Source organism: Pseudophryne corroboree, chromosome 8 (genome assembly GCF_028390025.1).
Source record: "Pseudophryne corroboree isolate aPseCor3 chromosome 8, aPseCor3.hap2, whole genome shotgun sequence".
NCBI classification, from domain to species: Eukaryota; Metazoa; Chordata; class Amphibia; order Anura; family Myobatrachidae; genus Pseudophryne; species Pseudophryne corroboree.
Window position 1 is genome coordinate 415,011,077 of NC_086451.1, and position 25,679 is coordinate 415,036,755.

The 25,679-nt window shown below is 47.7% G+C and overlaps 1 protein-coding gene across 1 annotated transcript in view; it reads left to right on the forward strand.

The window, feature by feature from the left end:
* The window catches only part of TSPAN15 (tetraspanin 15), a 32,075-nt gene extending 7,955 nt beyond the window's left edge, over positions 1 to 24,120 (forward strand). Inside the window, exons 2-8 of the mRNA XM_063937912.1 lie at positions 8,548 to 8,733; positions 8,831 to 8,905; positions 9,321 to 9,416; positions 9,675 to 9,791; positions 13,285 to 13,332; positions 20,873 to 20,989; positions 21,077 to 24,120. Coding sequence (XP_063793982.1) covers positions 8,548 to 8,733; positions 8,831 to 8,905; positions 9,321 to 9,416; positions 9,675 to 9,791; positions 13,285 to 13,332; positions 20,873 to 20,989; positions 21,077 to 21,247 — 810 coding nt within the window. The 3' untranslated portion in view covers positions 21,248 to 24,120. The remainder of the gene's footprint in view (positions 1 to 8,547; positions 8,734 to 8,830; positions 8,906 to 9,320; positions 9,417 to 9,674; positions 9,792 to 13,284; positions 13,333 to 20,872; positions 20,990 to 21,076) is intronic.
* The last annotated feature ends 1,559 nt before the right edge of the window (positions 24,121 to 25,679 follow it).

Consider the following 25,679-nt stretch of genomic DNA (forward strand, 5'->3'; position numbering starts at 1 on the left):
GCTTCGCTAGGACCTGTGCAAAACCGTCTTTGTACCCGTACGTCGCGCATGCGCATTGCAGTGCATATGCATGCGCAGAAATGCCGATTTTTAGCCTGACCGCTGCGAACAACGGCAGCTAGCGAATAAACTCGGAATGACCCCCAAAGTCCGCAAAGTGCACATTACCTAAGATTGTTGCAGAAGTTTCTTGATGCAATGTGCAGCCAGTAACAGATCAGTCGGAAAAATTCAAATTAAAGCAGTTTCGGGAGAGTAGACAAGTATACTTTAAAAAGCGAAAAAGGATGGTCAATCTGACCTCTCTTCTTTATCCTAGGATATAATATGTTGGATAAATTATTTCCATAAACTGGTTCACGTCCAGGGAAACCCATAGTTAGGCCCCAGCATTGGTATTTGCTGCCATTACAGATTAACCTGTTTTCTACGTAAAGTAAAAAAAACTAAAACCTGCATACTATCTCAGATATTTGTGGCTTTAAATCCTACACTGTAAGTGTGCTCTTGTTTTTGAATGATTTGTTTCTTCAAGTTGCTATTAATTTTTTATAATTTAGTCAATTTTTCATAGTGTTATGTGGCAGTCAGTCATGTGTCAAATGCTGTTAGTGAGCAGAGAGGCTTGGAACTCCACTTTGATCTGTTTTCATTCTCCTTCTACCCCCTTTGCTACCAAGTGTCAATCAGCTGTGAGCATGCGTCTGGCAGCCATACTTGTTTTCCTTCCAGAGAGATTTTTAAAAAGGAGATACTGATTTATAGGAAAATAGTCCTTTTTTTGTTTTTCACAGTCCAATGCGTACTTAAAATAGTAAGTTATTGCTACTGAAAACAAACTTAAACTTTTCTATGTAGGATTGCTTCATGATTAGCTACTGGCCACCAAGAAGAGTGAGCAAGTCTTCCAGAGCTGGCCACCACTTGCCCATAGCCACCCAATTACCGAGTGAAAGTGGGCAGTACGGGTGGCCGATGACTGATTCAGCTCTAGGAGTGGATGAGTGCTAGTTGGCTATGACTGAATCCTGATAAAACAAAAGTCTTTTGATAGAAGATCAGCATCATAGGACAAGACTGCAGCATAGCCAACCAATTGAACTTACACTTGAGAGATCAGAATTGCATTACACAACATATGGGGGATCTTGCTATTGTCCTGAATTGTTGCTTGGCTCTTAAACATCAGGTATCAGCCACAATCACATCCTTAGTCTTTCACCTGATTTTTATTTTTTCTGTGTTATGCGGGCCATACATCAGTGCCGCGATTTCCTGAAAGGCAAATCAAAACAGTCGGCCGTCAAAGATTGGGGAAAAGCAGCATGCTAAAATTCCCAGACTTCCTGATCATTTTTGGTCGGAATCGGAGAGTCATTTAAATCCAACATGTTTGATTTCTCTGATTCCCCCCCCCCCCCCCCCCCAAGCCAGCCATCAACGGAATGGGGAATTGCGGTAATCAGGCGCTGATGTATGGGCCCTATTGGGGTTCAGTATGGTATGCCGACGGACGGGCTCCCGGCGACCAGCATACCGGCGCCGGGAGCCCGACCGCCGGCTTAACGACAGTGTGGCGAGCGCAAATGAGCCCCTTGCGGCCTCGCTGCGCTCGCCACGCTATTTCATTCTCCCTCCAGGGGGGTCGTGGACCCCCACGAGGGAGAATAAGTGTTAGTATGCCGGCTTTCGGTATGCCGGCTGTCGGGATTCCGGCGCCGGTATACTGTGCGCCAGGATCCCGTCAGTCTGCATACTGAAGACCACCCGCCCTATTGCTATGAGAGCTTCAGCCTTAGGAGACCCAACATGTGAATGTCGGTCCTTAACCATTTCTTTCATCTTCCTAATGGGCATATTTATCACAATCTGCATTTTAATAAGAATGTGATAAATATTTTTTGCCTAAATTTGCAAAGTGAAAAAATATTCACGCAAATTTACTAATTTCTCTAGCCAGGAGACTGGGTCCGATAAGAGACATTCTGGTGAAGAGCTGGAAGTAGTGTGATAGCATAAAAAGCTGTGACACTGCTCCTGGTTTGGGTCCTGGTGCACATTGTGCCTTCGTCACCGGGGAACGGAGGCTACCTCTTCTTATACATCGGCTAATTGGTAGCCTTTCTGATGTTGTCCCTCCGTAGTACATTTGGAGTTACTTAATATTAGTGGGTTTCCCCCCCAAAATGGCCATTTTTTGGGGAATATCCCACAAATATTTTTTGATCATTTGGCCCCTAAGTATTTTATAAGGGTCAGTATTGAGGTTCTACTTAAGGGACGAAGGAGTAAATTTACATTGCAGACCTTGCTGGGTGCAGTTGTTGAGGCAAATGGAAACTTAAAGGAAGTTCCTTTGCAGGACACCCAAGGATAACCGACAATTAAAGATTAATGCCTTTAAAATAGTAGGCATCACTACCTTATTTCAAATTCAATGTTATATTAGTAACCTTAATGACAAATCAGCAAAAAACAAGCTAAAGTGAAGAGAATTAATACAAAATGTGAAAACAAATTAAATAAAAGAAAAAAACTAAATAAATCATAGGTTACTGTAAAAGGTCAGATTGGCACTTAAAACTTGTTAATCAAACACTATAGTACATAATTACAGATACAAATATTCTTGCTGGAGGCTGATCACTTCCTATACCACAAGTAATATTTCTGTGACTACGGAACAGCATGTGGAGCTATAATGGTATGGAGCATTTAGTGTACAGAACAAGGGGATGGCAGTCATTAGGTCGACATGAGTGAGGCCGGCCATGTTTGGTCAACATCCGTGTACTGGGTCGACATGGAAAAAGGTCGACATGTGTTTTTCACAAATTATAATTTTTTTTTTTCTTTTAATTTTTTGACCTTGTTCATACTTAACGATCCACGTGGACTACAACCGGGAACGGTAACCTTTGCTCACCTTGCCTGAAGCATGGTGAGCAAAGCGAGCCGTGCAAGGGGACACGGGTCACTAATTGGGGTTCCCCCATCACTTTTATAAGAAAACGACACTAAAAAAAAAGGTAAAAAAAACTCATGTCGACCTTTTTCCATATCGACCTAATGACCAGGTCAACCCAATGTATGTCGGCCTAATGAACCACACCCAGAATAAGGTGTCTGCAGTGTCAATACTCGTGTTCTTTCCAGCACCTTGCACCTAATCAGTGATGAGTGCATATTTAAATTTTGAAGGGCAAAATTTTAGACGTACTGTATCACTACGGGATACGTTCAATTTGCCGGCTGTCGGGATCCATTAAATATATATATGTCATTAAATATATAAAGAAATCACACAAGGAGTTTGCAATGGTGTGTATATAACAGGTACAAACTCGTCAATAGAATGCATGCAACTGGCTAAAACATGGGCACCTTCTCTAGATCCTGGAAGGAACACTGGGCCTCATTCTCACGTGTTTGTAAAGCAAAAAGTAGCAAGTAACTGTGCACCTAGCCAAACCATGCTGCACTGCAGGTGGGGCAGATGTAACATGTGCAGAGAGAGTTAGACATGGGAGGGGGCATGTCTAAATAGCAGTGTAAGAATAAAGCTGCCACAGCATCTGTGGGCTACATGCAGAAGCAGCCAGTATTTACCCTGCATGCAAAGAAGGCAAATGTATTTGCACTCCTGCAACATGGTTTGCATACCTCCCAACTGTCCCGATTTTGGCTGGACAGTCCTGTTTTTCGGGGACTGTCCCTCTGTCCCACCTGTGTGTGGGTAGGGGGAGTTGGGAGACCCTCTCTCACTCGCTGCTCTGCTTAGCAGCAGTGAATAGACGCTGTGCGCATGCATGCACACAGCGTCTGTTCACTGGGAGAGGGACAGGGGGCATGCCAGCTGCTCAGAGCGCTGGGCATGCCCCCACAGTGGAGATTGTGGGGGTGTGGCCCGCAATCCCAGCACCCTCCACTAGGCCACGTACCCTAATTTCGGCTGCGCCCCTCCGGCACACGTATGTGTCCCTCCTCCCAACTTTCGTATCTTTTGAGTAGGGACATGCTGTGGTGGAGACGTGGCAGTGGCTGGAAATGGGGTGGAGCTTCAGGTGGAGGGGCTTAACCACCGTTTCTGTCATTGAGGGGCGTGTCCAGCGCTTCCTGAGTGGCTGAACAGCCCCCAGCTCCCTTCCTCGCACTGATAGATTTGCAGAGCAATGTTCACTGGCTCTCCCGACTGTCGCCTCCTCTCCCCCTCCAACCGCCCGCCCGCGGGTGGGGCAGTGTCCAATTAGCAGGACTGTCCTACTAAATTCTGGACAGTTGTGAGGTACGGGTTTGTCCTGGTGCACAGTCACTTTAGTCTCACCTCGGAATCAGGCCCACAGTTGACGCAGTTTAACTTTTTAATGGTTCATGCATTTTTAGAATGAGGTCTTTGTTATATTGCTGAATATTGATCAGATACAGAAATAAATGTTTAAATTAAATTGATGATCCCATTATTCTGCCAGTCATTTTGTCTTTCTTTTTTGTTTTGTTTTTCCTTATTACATTTATTTATTTTTGTGGTTAGAATTGATCTCCTGGCCATCTCTTATTGGGCTGTGTCTGTTTGTTTAGTGGGTTGAGCAGCATTTCCCAGGCTGACCAGCCCTGCTCCGGTTACTAGCCTGGATCTTGTTTGCAGGACTGAAATGCCATAGGGCCTAAGGGGTTTTATTTTTCTAGAATAGAACTTTCTTTGCCGGAAACCTTGTTTTAAGTGTGACTCCATAACTTCCTCACTACACAATTCTTTGGAACTGCAATTCAGTCATCAGTTAATCACATTAGCTACTTGAGTTGTAGAGGGTTTGCGGTCGCAGAGGCTTAGTGTGGCACAGTGAAGTGGGACACACAGAGCAGATTTCTCACAACCCCAGGACTTGGCACGTATGGATATGTGCACATTATATTGTAGGTCTAGTACTGATATTGTGTCCTTATCTCCACCCATTCTCCATTACTCCTTTCCCTCCACACCCCCAGCTTTTCCTAATTCTACTACCCCTCCTGGTAATCATGTATGTATACATATGTCTAGCGTGGGTATCCATGTATAGGAAAGCTCTCTGGCACCATACAAACCGATAGCTGATGCTTTCTAACTATATCGAGCTTAAGCCCAGATGGCGCAATTACAACCTGTAATGACAATCATTGAAATATGACTTATGTATTGTATTATTTAGCTTTGATGCCATATGCTTATATTTTGATGTAATGTATTTTTCACACTTATAGCTATGAATAAGATCGCAGAAACCATTGTGATTTAAAACAAGCACTTTATTATTATTAATTATTTATATGGTGCCTCAAGGGTTCTGCAGCGCCTAACAAAGTACATCAACAAATGAGCAAAACGAGAAAACAGTACAAGACAATGTAGGACATGTACATGGTATATAAACATTGCTGCATCAGGGACAGGACCCTGAAATATCAGGGCGGCAGAAACCGAGGGTTAGGTGACGTACGGCAGGGGTGGCCAAACAGTTGATCGCAATCAACTGGTCGACAGCGGACATGCAACCTGCCGCCCATCCACAGAGGTGAGCAGAGCGCAGCACGCACCTCTCCTGCTTGCCGCCCTGACCCTCAGTCTGGTCTCCGGCGGTGACAGCTGAGTGTATATCTCAAATCAGGCGCCAGTTCGTTAGCCAATCAGAGTTCGCGGACCGGCGCCTGATTTGAGATATACACGCTGCCGTCACCGCCGGGGGACCAGACTGAGGGGCAGGGCGGCAGGCAGGAGAAGCGCGCGCTGTGCTCTCCTCACCACAGCAGCAAAACGGTGAGCAGCACTGTGGGGGCATATGTGGCACTGTGGGGGGCATATGTGTTTGAAGTTTTTACCTGTGGGGGCCAATGAGTGATTTCATGCGAGACAGACATTACACCCTGTGCAGCAAGGCTACGGCCCTTTTGTTATACCACACCCCTTTTTGGGCACACTCGATTATCCCACCTAGGTAGATCACAAAAGCTTTTCAGCTTTCAAACTAGATCACCGACTCAAAAAGTCTGGTCACCCGTTGTACGGAGTAGAAAATAGTCTAACGGTGCATACACATGCTGAGATATTGACTAGCTCAGATTTTGACTATGCGATTTCCCTTGAACTCCCCCAGAGCCCAGAAGCACCAATTTTGACTTTCGATTTTGATTAAGTGCTAATTTTGACTATACTTTGTACTAGATCAGAGGTGGGCAATTATTTCAGCTGGGGGGCCGCTTAACACTTCCAGCGAATATTCGAGGGCCACACACACAATACTCAAAAAGAGATCCCTTTTTACACATTACGGCAGACAGCGTCCCCTTTTTACACATTACGGCAGACAGCGCCCCCGTTTTTACACATTATGGCAGACAGCGCCCCCGTTTTTACACATTACGGCAGACAGCGCCCCCGTTTTTACACATTACGGCAGACAGCGCCCCCGTTTTTATACATTACGGCAGACAGCGCCCCCGTTTTTATACATTACGGCAGACAGCGCCCCCGTTTTTATACATTACGGCAGACAGCGTCCCGTTTTTACACATTACGGCAGACAGCGTCCCGTTTTTACACATTACGGCAGACAGCGTCCCCGTTTTTATACATTACGGCAGACAGCGCCCCCGTTTTTATACATTACGGCAGACAGCGCCCCCGTTTTTATACATTACGGCAGACAGCGTCCCGTTTTTACACATTACGGCAGACAGCGTCCCGTTTTTACACATTACGGCAGACAGCGTCCCGTTTTTACACATTACGGCAGACAGCGTCCCGTTTTTACACATTACGGCAGACAGTGTCCCCTTTTTACACATTACGGCAGACCGCTCCCCCTTTTTACACATTACGGCAGACAGTCCCTACCCCCTGTCCCCCCCTCCCCTAAACCCATATTGCAGTTTTTAACTCCCCTCCCTCCCCACCCCTAAACCTACATGGCAGCTTAAGCAGTGATCCAGGGGCTGGCTGGACAGGGGGTTTACCTGTTTGTCACAGTGGCAGACGATCCCCGCTGTCCGATGATCTGCGCTGCTGCCGGCCGGAGTCACTGCTGATGTGGCCTCTCCTGCTCCCGCTCGCTGCCCGCCGCTTCCTCTCCTCACTGGCTGCCGCTTCTCGGCCGCCGCTCCTGCTCACTGCAGTGCCCGCCCCCGTGCCTCCCAGCGCATGATAACAGAGGAAATCCCGGTCAGCTGACCCTGTGACGTGACCGGGATTTCCTCAGCGGCGCCGCGTCTGAGAGCAGTGCAATGACAAGCGGCATGTCGGGCCGCTTGTCATTGCACTCTGGTGGGGCACAGCGGGCCAGGCAGGATCGGGCCGCATCCGGCCCGCGGGCCACCTGTTGCCCACCCCTATACTAGATAGTCAAGATTAACTTGCCTACACAGTCTATCTTTCCTTGCAATACCGACCCCACGGGAGTGCGCATCTGTATCGCAAGCTGCCTAACACAGTGCGATTTGCAGTAACTTTCCTTACAATTTTGACTATATAGTCAAAATCGCAAGGATAAGTCTTAGTGTGTACAGTACACACCTTCAGAGAGGGAAAAGCACGAGGGGAGAGTGCCCTGCTTGTTAGACCTAGATGGGGTAGAAGTTAGCGATGAAGCAGAGGGTTAGGATGAGAGATGGGGTAGAAGTGAGCCATGTAGCAGAGGGTTAGGATGAGAGATGTCTGGGTTTGATGAAGAAGTGGGTCTTGAGGTTGAAGTACCATGGCCAAAATCTTGGAGGCAGGAATGGGAGGAAGTAATCAGTTCGCAGGAGATGCAGCATGAATTTGTTGAGTGACGAGGGCAGGTGGGAGTGTAAAGGGAGATGAGGTCAGATATGTGAATGGGAGAGGAGTGGGTGAGGGCTTTCTAAGTGAGAGAAGCTTGATTTGGGTTCGTAAGGACAGCCAGTGAAGGGCTTGTAAGAGAGGGGAGGTGGACATAGTACGTTTGGAGAGGTAGATCAGCCAGGTATCAGCATTGATGATAGATTGAAGTGGAGTGAGTCTTTTGTCAGGAAGGCCAGATAGGAGATTACAGTAGTCCAATCTGGAGATGACCAGTGAGTGGATGAGGGTCTGATCCTGGAAATATGTTTGAGAATGAAACTGCAGGACTGTGAGAGGTACTGAATGTATGGTTTGAAGGAGAGGGAGGAATCCAGGATAACTCCAAGGCCGCATAATTGAGGGCTAGAGGAGATAATGAAATTGTGGGAAGTGAGGGTATTGGGAGGGTTGGAAGAAGATCAGCTCTTAAGGTGGGTACACACTTAGCGATAAATTAAACAACCTCGCTCATTTTGACCCTTCCTGAGTGATGTCGTTTACCTTATTCTAGTGTGTATGCCGCTGACGACAAGCGGTGTGCGGCCCTGCGGGTCATTTCCCCGTTTAAAGCATGTTTAGGCTCATTTGCGTCATTATGATTCACTGGTGCCATTGCTGGCAAATTGACAATACATAAGGCACATAAAACACATACACCATGTGTACCCGGGAGGTGTCTGTCTTCTCCAACGTCTTCTTTCTCTCCTTCCCAGTTGATTGGTGCCCTTGTCTTGACTATCGGTATATATGCTGAAGTGGAGAGGCAGAAATATAAGACTCTGCATGGCGCCTTCCTCGCCCCTGCCATCATCCTCATCCTCCTGGGAGTGGTCATGTTCGTTGTGTCCTTCATTGGGGTCCTGGCCTCGCTCCGAGATAATCTGTGCCTACTGCAGGTGGTAAGTGCCTCTACATTCTGACCGTGCTTCCCGCACTTACCTGCTCGACAGTTCAGACTGTTGTACTTCATCTTACCTACTTGTTATATCCTTACAGTTCATGTACACACTGGGGGTCTGCCTTTTACTGGAGCTCACAGGTGGGATAATCGCTCTGATTTTTAGAAACCAGGTGAGTCCTTTGTAAATCCTTCTAATGCTATGTAACATGGAGTTTGTGCTTGGCTAGCCAATGGTCTAGTCCAGTGATGGCTAACCTGGACACTCCAGCTGTTGTTGAACTACACATCCCAGCATGCCCTGCATCCGTTTTAGCATGGCCAAATACCAAAACTGTAGCAGGGCATGCTGGGATGTGTAGTTCAACAGCTGGAGTGTCAAGGTTAGCCATCACTGGTCTAGTCCATCATGCGTGCTAGCCAGCTGACCTCTGCCAATGTGTGTGGTGTGTTATTGTATTGGCTTAAGTTTTGCTCTGGCAACTCCTGATCCCCTGATATGTACAGTTTATGTAAAATGAAGTGTAAGCTTTTCTACCCCCGTCCATGCTACCAGTCAGTGACATCTGCTCTCTTTTCCATTACTAGACCATGGATTTCCTGAATAACAACATTCGCCGTGGAATAAAGAATTATTATGATGATCTCGACTTTAAAAATATCATGGATTTTGTGCAGAAACAGGTGACGGCTGACAAATAATGCTTGGTGGTGTGTTGAGGATAGAATGCTACTTCTGTAATCTAGAACTATAATATAACAAAACCCTGACTATCTGAAATACAGATGGGCCTCTGTAATTCATTTTTCTTTGTCTTGGTATAAAACCTAAAGCTGGAGAGCATTTAATGCGGAGATCCCAAACGATTTCTGATGCTAAGGAGAAATCATCAGAACAACTTGCTTTGTATTGTTACTGAAATGAAATGTGTTTTCTTCCAGTTCAAGTGCTGTGGGGGAGCGGAGTACATGGACTGGGAAGGGAACGAGTATCACTCTTGCACGGCCCCCGGGCCTCTGGCGTGCGGCGTTCCCTACACCTGCTGTATCACCAACAAGGTAATAACACCAACATCTATGTAACGTGGTGTAAACTCTGGGGCAGATCTGTGTTTTCCTGGCCTCTTTGTAGGAGCTGCTGCGGTGGCTTGTAAGTTATTAAGGGGTAGATGTGGTAAACAGTGAAAAGAGTGGAGAAATGAGCAAATGGAGAAGTTGCCCATGGCAACCAATCGGCTGCTCTGTATAATTTCATAAAATGCAAATGTTAAATGTTACTTCAATGCTGATTGGTTGCCATGGGCAACTTCTCCACTGGCTCACTTCTCCACTCTTATCACTGCTTAGTACATCTGCCCCCTGATTCTGCATCCTAGGATGCAGCACTGGATCACTAATGCATGCAAAGGGGTCTACTTATACCAGACTCCTCCTGACTCATTTCCATATCAGCGATGCACCCTCCAACCACATTCGAATCTCCCCTTTGGTCCATGCATGCGGAGTGCACATTACAATTATAAGTCACAAACATTTTTGCACTATGTATGTCACTGTTTGTAACAAACTGGGTTAAGGGGGTCATTCCGAGTTGATAGCTCGCTAGCAGTTTTTAGCAGCCGTGCAAACGCTATGCCGCCGCCCACTGGGAGTGTATTTTAGCTTAGCAGAAGTGCAAACGGTTGTATCGCACAGCGGCTACAAAAAAAATTTGTGTACCGTATTTTTCGGACCATAAGACGCGCCGGACCATAAGACACACCTAGTTTTTAGAGTAAGTAAACTGGAAAAAAAAAAGAACTCTCTCTCTCTCTCTCTCTCTCTCTCTCTCTCTCTCTCTCTCTCTCTCTCTCTCTCTCTCTCTCTCTCTCTCTCTCTCTCTCTCTCTCTCTCTCTCTCTCTCTCTCTCTCTCTCTCTCTCTCTCTCTCTCTCTCTCTCTCTCTCTCTCTCTCTCTGTGTAGACAGTACCAGTGGTTCCCCGCGTCCAGGCTCTCAGCTAACGCTTGCCCCGGGTGCACTCCTGAGGACCAAGGAGGTGTGGGGTAGATGCCGGGCTCTGAGATGCGCCGCGCTCTGCTGATGACGGCGCAGCATCCAGGACCCGCCGGTTCCCCCATGTCCAGGCACTCAGCTAACGCTGCCTGCAGGGAAACTCCTGAGGAGGGAGGAGGTGTGGGGGAGCGGGGGGGGGGGGGGGGGGGAAGTCACATGATGCCGGGCTCTGCTGCTGGGCTCTGAGATGCGCCGCGCTCTGCTGATGACGGCTCAGCAGCAGCATCCAGGACCCGCCGCTACACGCGAACTCCATCTGCATCTGCTCTTATTCGCTCCATAAGACGCACATACTTTTTCCCCCACATTTTTGGGGAGAAAAAGTGCGTCTTATGGTCCGAAAAATACGGTAGTTTCAGAGTAGCTCAAAACCTACTCAGCGCTTGCGATCATTTCAGCCTGTTCAGTTAGTGATTTGACGTCACAAACCCGCCCAGCGTTTTCCCTGGCACGCCTGCGTTTTTCTGCACATTTTCTGAAAACAGTCAGTTGCCACACAGAAACGCCCATTTCATGTCGGTCACTCTGCGGCAAGCAATGCGACTGAAATGCATCGCTAGACCCTGTGCAAAACTACATCGTTCGTTGTGCCCGTACGTCGCACGTGCGCATTGCGCCGCATGTGCAGAACTGCCATTTTTTAGCCTGATCGCTGCGCTGCAAACAAATGCAGCTAGCGATCAACTCGGAATGACCACCTAAATAATTCCATCTTATTTATTTAATATTTTCCTGCAAAATGACATATAAATCTTGCCACTTGGGTGTTTTGGGATTTGTATGCATTATCTGTACATTGCCGGTAATGCCTGACCCGTCTACCCCCTCCCACCAGCAAGTACTATCATTAGCAACCCCCGCAAATGCTGCCACATTTGGTCTGCATATCCATCCCTATGGTATCCGGACTCCAGGTCGACAGCACAAAGGTCGACACACCTTAGGTCGACGCCAATTGGTTGACACACCTTAGGTCGACATGGACAAAAGGTCGACAGGAACAAGGTCGACATGGAAAAAGGTCGACATGAGTTTTTCACGATTTTTTTCTGTTTTTGAACATTTTCATACTTAACGATCCACGTGGACTACGATTGGAACGGTAATCTGTGCCGAGCGAAGCGGAGTGGAGCGAAGGCACCATGCGAGGGGACGCGGTGCACTAATTGGGGTTCCCGGTCACTCTACGAAGAAAACGACACCAAAAAAACATAAAAAACTCATGTCGACCTTTTTCCATGTCTACCTTTTGTCTGTGTCGACCAATTGGTGTCGACACTCAGTCCCAGACCCCATCCCTATTACCCTAACATCAGGCAGAGCAGTTTGACCATAGGCTGTAAGTCTGTAGGACTCTGACCCCAAGTCCTTTGTACTGCTGTGATCTGGTCAGGATTACAGCATATAGAATACCGATGCCGGAGGAATCCCAACACTGCTCGGAATCCTGACACCGGGATCCTGACATGGATTGAAGTGCCGGCGTCAGGATCCCGAATGCCGGAATCCCGAATGAAGGATTGTTGGGACTCCACACTGGTAAGCCACGGGAGGGTCAGGGATAGGCTGTGTGTGTGTGGGGGCGGGGGGAGGTTTAGGCTGCAGGGAGGGAGATTAGGGTTAGGCAGCATCGGGGGTGGGTTAGGATTAGGCTGCGAGTAAAGTGGGTTAGGGATTTGTGGTAGTATACTTACCAAGTAGGTGTCTGGATCCTGAGCGTCAGGATGCCGCTGTCTGTATTCTGCCTGCATCCCAAGCTCCGGCATCCTGTACTGCTTATTGGCTGTTTGTGCAGGTGTTTGACACTTTGGGGTATATTCAATAAGAGTCGGGTCCATTCCGACATGCAGTTGTCGGATTGGACCAGACAACCCCTATTCAAAAGAGCGGCCAAATCCGACTGTCGGATTTGGCTGCTCACGGTGTCCTGTCCTGCTGCTGCTGTCAGCGGCGCCAGGGGAAGGGAGCTGTCAGCGGCGCCGGCCGCCAGGAGTGGGTGATGTCTGCGGTACTGGGGGGGATGTAGAGCAGCGGAGGAGACGGAGCAGACGGGGGGGGGGGGAGCAGCGGCTGCAGCAGCGGAGGCTCACGGCAGAGTCCACCTGGTTCCAGCAAGCGGGACGTCGCTTGCTGGAGCTGGGTGGACGCTGCCGCTGGGTCCCTGTTCTTCCCGCTGCTCCCCCGTCTCCTGCTCTCAGCTCACTCATCTCAATCCGACTTTTTTTAAAGTCGGATTGAGATTGTCGGAAACAGGGCTAAAACCTGTCTGGTTTGGCCCCGCTTCCGACAATGCACGCTGATCGGCGGCTGAAGCCGCCGATCAACGTGCATTCCGACAAGTCTGGTTTCCCGACTTGTCGGAATAAACGGGGCCGTAATGAATAGGTCGGAACCCCTTCCGACCTAAAACTGTCGGAAACTGCCTTTTTATCTTCATGGGTCAAAAAAAAAATTAAAAAAAATCTGTATTCTAAAACCCAGACTCTGTGTTTTTTGTAGACTGCTGTAATGAACACGTTGTGCGGGTACCAAGCCATGAAGTATGATGTAAGTACAGTACTTGATGTCTGCTTTGTAAGGCCAATTAGCTGTGAAATCCCATAGTAGCATCACGTGTTATATTTCCATGCAAACTTTAGGTGATGATTTCATAGGGTGTGAGCAAATACGAGCAAGGGTTTCATTACTGTAATTGCAGCTAGAAACAGAACGACTATGGAATCTTGCAGCTAATTGAATCAGCCCCTTATATGTACTGTGTTCCTTCTCTTCCCTGTCATGTTTATAAAATGTTTTGATTTCCTGATATTTCCTATATCGTTCTATATGGCACGCTGCTTCTATCTATTCCTTTCTCTGATGCTTAGTGGTTTCTCTAGTTAGGACAGATGACCTTAAGGTTCCCCTAGGAAAGACACAGCCATCATTTACAGTGTCTGCAGCAGAAAGCTCTATGAATTTCCAAGCTCAAGTAAAGGTGGGTACACACTAGAAAGATATATCTGCAGATCAATTGATCTGCAGATATATCTATGGACGGATCGGGCAGTGTGTTGAGCACACTGCCCGATCCGTCGGGGACTGACGACACGCCCGCTCAGTTCAGCTGTCAATCACCGCTGCCCGCCGCAGCATGTGTACGGGCGGTCGGCCGACCGTCGTACACACACAGCGACGCGCCAATATATCGTTACATATACTGGCCGTCGGCTGTGCTGCGGGGCCGACTCGATAAGTCTGTGAATGACGGAGTTCACAGACGTATCGGCCGTACACACTGGCCGACGGACCCGCGATATATCGGCCGTTCAAGAGAACGGCCGATATATCGGCTAGTGTGTACGGGCCGGCACTGTCCTGTTCTGTGTCCTGGATGCCCAGCTTGAGCTACAATCAGCGGTAGTAGCATACAGTATCTGTTATGGGTGCGGAGTTTACAGTCGCCTGAGCCTAGGGCGACCCTTACCTCCTGCACTGCACACAGAAGGAAGTGTGGCGGGGCAGCTGCTGGCACCATAACGCCAAAGAAATTGGCGGAAATGCGGCACATACACAGAAGATGGCAAAAGACTCTAAGACTGTGCAAGAGCCTCTGCTATCTTCTGTTCAGCTGCCGGTGCCATATTTGAGGGGGCGCATACAATACAATACGACTCGGGTCCCCTGATATCTTAAAACACCTCTAGATTGAATTGAGCTGATATACAGTAGTATAATGTATTGTGAATAAAGATATACCAGCGCTTTTAAATCTAAAAAGTTGGACGGAGTAGTTGCAGAGGGTAATAGCACATTTGTGATATAAAAAATAAGATTTTACTCACCGGTAAATCTATTTCTCGTAGTCCGTAGTGGATGCTGGGGACTCCGTAAGGACCATGGGGAATAGCGGCTCCGCAGGAGACTGGGCACAGCTAAGAAAGATTTAGGACTACCTGGTGTGCACTGGCTCCTCCCACTATGACCCTCCTCCAGACTTCAGTAAGGATACTGTGCCCGGAAGAGCTGACACAATAAGGAAGGATTTTGAATCCCGGGTAAGACTCATACCAGCCACACCAATCACACCGTATAACTCGTGATAATATACCCAGTTAACAGTATGAACACAACAGAGCCTCTCAAAAGATGGCTCAACAATAACCCTTGTAGTTAACAATAACTATATACAAGTATTGCAGACAGTCCGCACTTGGGACGGGCGCCCAGCATCCACTACGGACTACGAGAAATAGATTTACCGGTGAGTAAAATCTTATTTTCTCTGACGTCCTAGTGGATGCTGGGGACTCCGTAAGGACCATGGGGATTATACCAAAGCTCCTAAACGGGCGGGAGAGTGCGGATGACTCTGCAGCACCGAATGAGAGAACTCAAGGTCCTCCTCAGCCAGGGTATCAAATTTGTAGAATTTTGCAAACGTGTTTGCCCCTGACCAAGTAGCAGCTCGGCAAAGTTGTAAAGCCGAGACCCCTCGGGCAGCCGCCCAAGAAGAGCCCACTTTCCTCGTGGAATGGGCTTTTACAGATTTAGGCTGCGGCAGGCCAGCCACAGAATGCGCAAGCTGAATTGTGCTACAAATCCAGCGAGCAATAGTCTGCTTTGAAGCAGGAGCACCCATCTTGTTTGGTGCATACAGGATAAATAGCGAGTCAGTCTTCCTGACTCCAGCCGTCCTGGAAACATAAATTTTCAAGGCCCTGACTACGTCCAGTAACTTGGAGTCCTCCAAGTCCCTAGTAGCCGCAGGCACCACGATAGGTTGGTTCAAGTGAAAAGCTGATACCACCTTAGGAAGAAACTGGGGACGAGTCCTCAATTCTGCCCTATCCATATGGAAAATCAAATAGGGGCTTTTGCATGACAAAGCCGCCAATTCTGACACCCGCCTTGCCGAAGCCAAGGCCAAAAGCATGACCACTTTCCACGTGAGATATTTTAAATCCACGGTTTTGAGTGGCTCAAACCAATGTGACTTTAGGAAACCCAACACCACGTTGAGGTCCCACGGTGCCACTGGAGGCACAAAAGGAGGCTGAATATGCAGCACTCCCTTGACAAATGTCTGAACTTCAGGCAGTGAAGCCAGTTCCATTTTGGAAGAAAATCGATAGAGCCGAAATCTGGACCTTAATGGAACCCATAGAACCCATATGGCCCATAGTCACCTCTGACTGTAGGAAGTGCAGAAATCGACCTAGCTGAAATTTCTCCTTTGGGGCCTTCCTGGCCTCACAGTACGCAACATATTTCCGCCATATGCGGTGATAATGGTTAGCGTTCACTTCTTTCCTAGCTTTAAATAGCGTAGGGATAACTTCCTCCGGAATTCCCTTTTCCTTCAGGATCCGGCGTTCAACCGCCATGCCGTCAACGCAGCCGCGGTACGTCTTGAAACAGACAGGCCCCCTGCTGCAGCAGGTCCTGTCTGAGCGGCAGAGGCCATAGGTCCTCTGAGATCATTTCTTGGAGTTCTGGTTACCAAGCTCTTCTTGGCCAACCCGGAACAATGAGTATAGTTCTTACTCCTCTCCTTCTTATTATTCTCATTACCCTGAGTAAGAGAGGCAGAGAAGGGAACACATACACCGTCTGGTACACCCACGGTGTTACCAGAGCGTCCACAGCTATCGCCTGAGGGTCCTTGACCTGGCGCAATATCTTTGTAACTTTTAGTTGAGGCGGGACGCCATCATGTCCACCTGTGGCCTTTCCCAACGGTGTACAATCATTTGGAAGACTTCTGGGTGAAGTCCCCACTCTCCCGGGTGGAGGTCGTGTCTTCTGAGAAAGTCTGCTTCTCAGTTGTCCACTCCGGGAATGAACACTGCTGACAGTGCTAACACATGATTTTCCGCCCATCGGAGAATCCTTGTGGCTTCTGCCATCGCCATCCTGCTTCTTGTGCCGCCCTGTCGTGTACATGAGCGACCGCCGTGATGTTGTCTGACTGGATCAGCACCGGCCGGTGTTGAAGCAGGGGTCTAGCCTGACTTAGGGCATTGTAAATGGCCCTTAGTTCCAGAATATTTATGTGTAGGGAAGTCTCCTGACTTTTCCATAGCCTTGGAAGTTTCTTCCCTGTGTGACTACCCCCCAGCCTCGAAGGCTGGCATCCGTGGTCACCAGGACCCAGTCCTGTATGCCGAATCTGCGGCCCCCTAGAAGATGAGCGCACTGCAGCCACCACAACAACGACACCCTGGCCCTTGGAGACAGGGTTATCCGCCGATGCATCTGAAGATGCGACCCGGACCACATGTCCAACAGATCCCACTGGAAAATCCTTGAATGGGACCTGGCGAATGGAATTTCTTCATAAGAAGCTACCATCCTTCCCAGGGCTCGCGTGCATTGATGCACCGACACCTGTATACGTATTAGGAGGTCTCTGTCTAGAGACGACAACTCCTTGGACTTCTCCGGGAGAAACCCTTTTTATCCTGTTCTGTGTCCAGAACCATACTCTGGAACAGTAGACGCGTCGTAGGAACCAGCTGCGACTTTGGAATATTCAGAATTCAGCCGTGCTGTTGTAGCACTTCCCGAGATAGTGCTACTCCGCCGAACAACTGCTCCCTGGACCTCGCCTTTATAAGGAGATCGTCCAAGTACGGGATAATTATTTCGGCCATTACCTTGGTAAATACCTCGGTGCCGGGGACAGACCAACGGCAACGTCTGGAATTGGTAATGACAATCCTGTACCACAATTTTGAGGTACGCCTGGTGAAGAGGGTAAATAGGGACATGCAGGTAAGCATCCTTGATGTCCAGTGATACCATCCAGGCTTGCAATAATCGCCCTGAGCGATTCCATTTCGAACTTGAACCTTCGTATATAAGTGTTCAAGGCTTTCAATTTTAGAATGGGTCTCACCGAACAGTCTGGTTTCGGTACCACAACATTTTGGAATAGTAACCCCGGCCTTGTTGAAGGAGGGGTACCTAGATTTCACCTGCTGGAAGTGCAGCTTGTGAATTGCCGCCAGTACTACCTTTCTCCGAGGGCAGCAGGCAAGGCTGAGGTGAGGTAACGGCGAGGGGGAGTCGCCTCGAACTCCAGCCTGTATCCCTGTGATACTATTTGCAGAACCTAGGGATCCACCTGTGGGCAAACCCACTGGTCCCTGAAGTTCCCGAGACGCGCCCCTACCGCACCTGTCTCCACCTGTGGAGCCCCAACGTCAAGCGGTGGACTCAGAGGAAGCGGGGGAAGATTTTTGATCCTGGGAACTGGCTGCTGGTGCAGCTTTTTCCTTCTTCCCTTGTCTCTGTGCAGAAAGGAAGCGCCTTTGACCCGCTTGCTTTTCTGAAGCCGAAAGGACTGTACCTGAAAATACGGTGCTTTCTTAGGCTGTGAGGAAACCTAAGGGGAAAAAAAATTTCTTCCCAGCTGTTGCTGTGGATATGAGGTCCCAGAGACCATCCCCAACAATTCCTCACCATTATAAGGCAGAATCTCCATGTGCCTTTTATAGGCAGCATCACCTGTCCACTGCCGGGTTTCTAATACCCTCCTGGCAGAATGGACATTGCATTAATTCTGGATGCCAGCCGGCAAATATCCCTCTGTGCATCCTTTATATATAAGACGACGTCTTTAATATGCTCTATGTTAGCAAACTATTTTCCCTGTCTTAGAGTATTAATATTATCTGACAGGGTATCAGACCACGCTGCAGCAGCACATTTTATGCTGAGGCGATTGCAGGTCTCAGTATATAACCTGAGTGTGTATATACAGACTTCAGGATAGTCTCCTGCTTTTTATCAGCAGGCTCCTTCAAGGTGGCCGTATCCTAAGACGGCAGTGCCACCTTTTTTGACAAACGTGTGAGCGCCTTATCCACCCTAAGGGATATCTCCCAACGTGACCTATCCTCTGGCGGGAAAGGGTACGCCATCAGTAACGTTTTAGAAATTACCAGTTTCTTATTGGGGGAACCCACGCTACTTTACACACTTCATTCATTCATCTGATGGGGGAACAAAACACTGGCTGCTTTTTCTCCCCAAAAATAAAACCCCTTTTATGTGGTACTTGGGTTCATGTCAGAAATGCGTAACACATTTTTTATTGCCGAGATCATGTAACGGATGTTCCTAGTGGATTGTGTATATGTCTCAACCTCGTCGACCCTGGAGTCAGACTCCGTGGAAGCCGGCTGTCCCACAGCTGTTTTACGTCATCCAGCCTTGTAAGGAGTTGACATTGTCGTTTAATACCTTCCACCTATCCATCCACTCTGGTGTCGGCCCCACAGGGGACGACATCCCATTTATCGGCCTCTGCTCCACCTCCACGTAACCTTCCTCATCCCACATGTCGACACAGCCGTACCGACACACAGCACACACACAGGGAATGCTCTGAGGACAGGACCCCACAAAGTCCTTTGGGGAGACAGAGAGAGAGTATGCCAGCACACACCAGAGCGCTATATAATGCAGGGATTAACACTATAACTGAGTGATTTTTCCCCCAATAGCTGCTTGTATAAACAATATTGCACCTAAATTTAGTGCCCCCCCTCTCTTTTTTTGAGCCTGAAAACTACAGGGGAGAGCCTGGGGAGCTGTCTTCCAGCTGCACTGTGAAGAGAAAATGGCGCCAGTGTGCTGAGGGAGATAGCTCCGCCCCTTTTTCGCGGACTTTTCTCCCGCTTTTTTATGGATTCTGGCAGGGGTATTTATCACATATATAGCCTCTGGGGCTATATATTGTGATATTTTTGCCAGCCAAGGTGTATTTATTGCTTCTCAGGGCGCCCCCCCCAGCGCCCTGCACCCTCAGTGACCGGAGTGTGAAGTGTGTATGAGGAGCAATGGCGCACAGCTGCAGTGCTGTGCGCTACCTTGGTGAAGACTGATGTCTTCTGCCGCCGATCTTCCGGATTCTTCTTGCTCTGTAAGGGGGCCGGCGGCGCGGCTCCGGGACCGAACACCAATGGCCGGTTCCATGCGGTCGATCCCTCTGGAGCTAATGGTGTCCAGTAGCCTAAGAAGCCCAAGCTACCACCAGTTAGGTAGGTTCGCTTCTTCTCCCCTTAGTCCCTCGCTGCAGTGAGTCTGTTGCCAGCAGATCTCACTGTAAAATAAAAAACCTAAAATATACTTTCTCTCTAGGAGCTCAGGAGAGCCCCTAGTGTGCATCCAGCTCAGCCGGGCACAGGATTCTAACTGAAGTCTGGAGGAGGGTCATAGTGGGAGGAGCCAGTGCACACCAGGTAGTCCTAAATCTTTCTTAGCTGTGCCCAGTCTCCTGCGGAGCCGCTATTCCCCATGGTCCTTACGGAGTCCCCAGCATCCACTAGGACGTCGGAGAAACATGTATTAAAACATTAATAAAAGATTACAAATAGGGGATTATGATATCAATTAATTACAAACAAATTATTAAAAAGTCACATATATATATGGATACTGGACTAGAGAAATTTATATTTTAGGACTAGATCTCCCACTGTCGGTCACTGAGACCAGTAAAGCAGCAGGTATTACCCATGTAGGATGGATGTCCTGAAACAGTCCTATTAGCAGTGTTTTGCAGAATAGCAGGCTGTAGAGACGATCCACTGGATGTCCATATGCTGCAGGCGTGGTGGTTTAGGTGGAGAGTAGCAAAGTCCAATAATGTAGAGAATAGCTCAGTCCATGTAAAGATCCAGATGGCAATTGATGTGATGAAATCCAAGTGAGTGTCAAAGCTTGGGTAGATATCTTAATGTGTTTCACTCTCTTCCCCTCCGACACATCTCTCTTCTGCCCCTTCCTCTCTGACACATGGCTTTCTTCTCTCCCTTCCTCTCTGACACATCCCTGTCTTCTTCCCTGACACGTCGCTCTCTTCTGTCCATCCCTCCCTGATGCATGGCTCTCTTCACTCCCTTCCTCCCTGATGCATGGCTCTCTTCACTCCCTTCCTCCCTGACGCATGGCTCTCTTCACTCCCTTCCTCCCTGACGCATGGCTCTCTTCACACCCTTCCTCCCTGACGCATGGCTCTCTTCACTCCCTTCCTCCCTGACGCATGGCTCTCTTCACTCCCTTCTTTGCTGACAAATTGTTTCTTTCCTTTCGCCAGAGGGTTGCTGCTCAGGAGTTTATCCATGTCAGAGGCTGTACAAATGCAGTGATTATATGGTTCTTGGATAATTACACCATCATGGCAGGAGCATTACTGGGAATCCTTCTCCCACAGGTGAGACTGGAGCTAGATATAACAAATCTTATACCACTATATGTCTTTATGTGGCTTTTCATTGGTTTGTTTTAATTTTTCTGCTAGTTCCTTGGAGTTCTCCTTTCTCTTCTCTACATCTCCCGAGTAGAAGATATCATCAGTGAGTGGAAGAGTTCTGCTGATGTCCTCTTGGAGGGTGAGGCCACCAGGCCCGAGATAGAATTCTCTTCTGTGGGCTGCTGTAGGTGTTACCCTGGGGAAGAATCGGCAGCCTGAGGGCCATTACATCAGTGACCCACTAACAACCACTAAACATTAACTGTGGAGCTTGTCTGGAACATTTCATCCGGTTTGGGGTCATACAGGTCTAGGTTGGCTTTAAGAACAGGTCATGGAGTTGCAGGCTTATTGCATTTCCCAGGATATGTCTGTGAAAGACTGGTAACAATCTGAGAACGGTTTTGTGCCTGGTGACCGTTCCCAGTGGAACGTCACTGTATTGGTTCTCGTAGACGCTGTCAAATAATTTATCCTTAAGTCATTGGAACACAGGATTTATTTTTTAAACTGAACTTGAAAGCAAATTCATCTCAGTTGTGGAGGTATAGGGTAAAGAAACACTTTGTGAATAGGCTGAATCCTCTAATATGGTTACAGGGAGACTCTCCCATGATTCTGTGGCATTGTCAGGTTGTACTCTGCATGAACCACTATCTGCAATAGTCTTCTGGCTTTGGAAAAGGAGATCATTGATACTTGAATACAGGCAAAGCCAGATCTACTGACTGCAAGCAGAGTGAACTGGCAAAATGGAGACTTAATGCATTGTTATAACCACTCTCCAAGCCATGGCTGCAGGACCTGCATCACCAGTCAAACCTCCTGAGACTGAGCATGTGTGTATTTTATTCACACAACACTTATTTTATACCCTGAATTTCCAACACTCGATAATAAGACATGACTTGTATGTATGTATGTATGTATGTATGTATGTTAGTCAGTCACCAAGTAGAATATAAACCTAATATGTAAGAAGCTTTTCCGTTGATCCTGGAACCACAGACCTAATCATGGATCTTGTTGGAGAAGGAACCTTGTTGCCTCACGTGCATGGAACAGGTTTACATAAAGTTGCCATGGAGACCTCATCTATAGCTTTGTGACTAGATTAACTGGTCTGTACTCAGGTGTAAAGTGCCAATAACCGTTTTTTATGAGAACCCTGCCTACACAGGATTAAGGCGGCCATTTTGTGGGCTGATCCAATATATTTATGCTGTTTATCACTTCACTATGAATTAGTGACATAACTAGCATTGTTCCCGGTGTATTGGTAGGACAGATTGGTACAGCCCACAGAAAGTCTTTCTTAGCTATGGCAGGAGTCCTTATTACACAGATGAGCTCCTCACTTATGGCCCACAAAATGGCTGCCACCACTGTCCAATGTGTACGTGTTCTTTAAGTAGAGAGGCTGTTCTCTCCATTTGTGTACAAACTGTGTTGTTTCTCTCTTCTTGTGCCTTTTAGTGTTTACCCACGTTAACCACTTTTGTCTAAGAATAAACCAAAAACAACAAACTACGGCTTCGCACTGCACCATGTGACAGGAGTGCTACAGCCCTTCTCCTTCTTGAATGAATGGGGTTTTTTCTGTGACCTTGTTTTAAGCTTCAGTGCCACACACAGCCTAGTTGAGATGGTGTGAGATACTGCTTAACAAACCCAGCTCTAGTAATGGAACCGGTGTCTCAATATGTAACACAATACAATAGGGGTTGGCAACAACCTGAGATCTGGTGACACTTATGTAGTTAAATTCCTGACCGAATAATACTGTGTTTTTGGATACATTTACTACTGACCATCTTCTGTTGTAAATTTAAAACTGCACCAGTCACCTGCAAATGAAGGGAGCCATTTTGTTTATCAATTCACTAGGAACCAGAAGTACTGTATGTCGTAGCCATGAAACTAGATGCCTAGTGATTTGATAAGGGTGCACCAGGGCAGAAACAAAGCGTTTTTGCCCCCTTTACCAGGCCCCGCCCTCAAAACATGCCATCAGTAGCACTCGGGGGAGGGGGAAATCTGGGAGCAGCACCTACTGCAAGGTGCATGCCCAGGGAATCATTCAAAGGCTGCTGCAAGCTAAATGCAGGTGTCATGGGGCAGTGACAGTGCCACCCCATGGGTGTGCGCACTGGGCAACGGCACCGCTAGCACACCCCTAGGTACAGCCCTGGGGTGGACTCTAGGGATTACAAGTTGAGGCCACAAAATGTCCGCATTAACTGTGAGCAGGTGACAGGTGTGCGTTACTATTGCATGTTTGACTTTAGAAGGTTAACGATTTGTAGAAAGGTTTTGTTACTGGAGCTCAGCAAGGGTCATGTATTTAAAGCAATAGATACCAGATTTTTTATGTGCTAATAAAAATTTAAGAAAACACTATATACTTGTTTGAAGTCGCCCTGGTGTGTGGAGACAGCACCCCTCTGTAATGAAACAAGAGAACCTCTGCGTGATTGCACTACAACCTGAGATACTGGACTATTACCAAGAACCTCTGCTTCCTATTGCACCACATGCTTACCAAATAGGGAAAAGCAATAAAGAATTCCACAGCGGAAGTCTGATGTTACCTCCAGCAGGATATACAGTAATAGGGCGGTATTCAAATGTTATATCATGCCGAATCTCCTTTCTAAAGTGATCCCCGTTATTGCGCATATCGCGCCCATAGTAATCTGGTTTAGCTGTATAAAGAGTTGGGGTGCCCTCACTACCCCAGGGGTAGCGAACTGAAATTATTATACCACACCCATCAGCAGAAACAAAACTGGTGTGGAAGGGGGTGAAAAGAATTGAATACCGCCTATAGGGTGATACTGCACATTCCTGGGGATGGCTTACTGGTCTGTAGTATATGGACGGGTGATGCTGTGGATGTCCTTTGACAGGGTATTGCTTCATTTCACAGCTCACTGTTTTGTGTATTTGCACTAAACTAGACCAGTGGCTGCAACTGGAAAAATATATTTTGTTTTTGTAATCTTCGTTGGTTTAATGAGCTTTAACATTGATGAATATATTTTGACTGTTTGGATTGTGATTCCTATTAATAAATCTTAAATATGGTCTAATACTGACTGGTTTAATGTGCGTCTAAGCGATAGATGGACAAAATGCGAATGTTTTTTAACAATGTACTGTAGATACAGTATATAACACTCTGGGCCTAATTCAGAGATAAACGCAAGCCCAGCTGTATTAGTTATGGAACAAATAATAAGAATTTACTTACCGATAATTCTATTTCTCATAGTCCGTAGTGGATGCTGGGAACTCCGTAAGGACCATGGGGATTAGCGGCTCCGCAGGAGACTGGGCACAAAAGTAAAAGCTTTAGGACTACCTGGTGTGCACTGGCTCCTCCCCCTATGACCCTCCTCCAAGCCTCAGTTAGGATACTGTGCCCGGACGAGCGTACACAATAAGGAAGGATTTTGAATCCCGGGTAAGACTCATACCAGCCACACCAATCACACCGTACAACCTGTGATCTGAACCCAGTTAACAGCATGATAACAGAGGAGCGTCTGAAAAGATGGCTCACAACAATAATAACCCGATTTTTGTAACAATAACTATGTATAAGTATTGCAGACAATCCGCACTTGGGATGGGCGCCCAGCATCCACTATGGACTATGAGAAATAGAATTATCGGTAAGTAAATTCTTATTTTCTCTGACGTCCTAGTGGATGCTGGGAACTCCGTAAGGACCATGGGGATTATACCAAAGCTCCCAAACGGGCGGGAGAGTGCGGATGACTCTGCAGCACCGAATGAGAGAACTCCAGGTCCTCCTCAGCCAGGGTATCAAATTTGTAGAATTTAGCAAACGTGTTTGCCCCTGACCAAGTAGCTGCTCGGCAAAGTTGTAAAGCCGAGACCCCTCGGGCAGCCGCCCAAGATGAGCCCACCTTCCTTGTGGAATGGGCTTTTACAGATTTAGGCTGTGGCAGGCCTGCCACAGAATGTGCAAGCTGAATTGTACTACAAATCCAACGAGCAATAGTCTGCTTAGAAGCAGGAGCACCCAGCTTATTGGGTGCAGACAGGATAAACAGCGAGTCAGATTTCCTGACCAGCCGTCCTGGAAACATATATTTTCAGGGCCCTGACTACGTCCAGCAACTTGGAGTCCTCCAAGTCCCTAGTAGCCGCAGGCACCACAATAGGCTGTGTTAAAGCAGAATATTTATCTTACTTAAAACCCTTTAAGAGGTCTAAGAACACTGTACGCTATTGACAAATGGAATACCGTAAGGGTACGCACGTTGCGTAGCAATCACTTAGCCATAGTCGAGACGCTCAAGCGTCACGTTCGCTCACGGCCAAGAGATCACAGGCAGGCACGCTATTGGCTGCCGACTAACGTAATGGTTCGCTATTAGCGTAGCGGACGCTCGGGACCACGAGGAGATCACCAGCGGCGCAGACGCTCACAATGTTAAACCTTTATAACTATACCATAAACAATGTACTTATACTGTAAATCCTTGTGTAGTGATAAGATGAGAATGCAACACTGTGTAAGCGGGTTTACACTAAAGCTGTTTGAGCGATAGAGACGCTCCTATTACCCACTGCAATATAATGAACACACAATACCGGTCTAAGGGTCTAACGCCTTTTA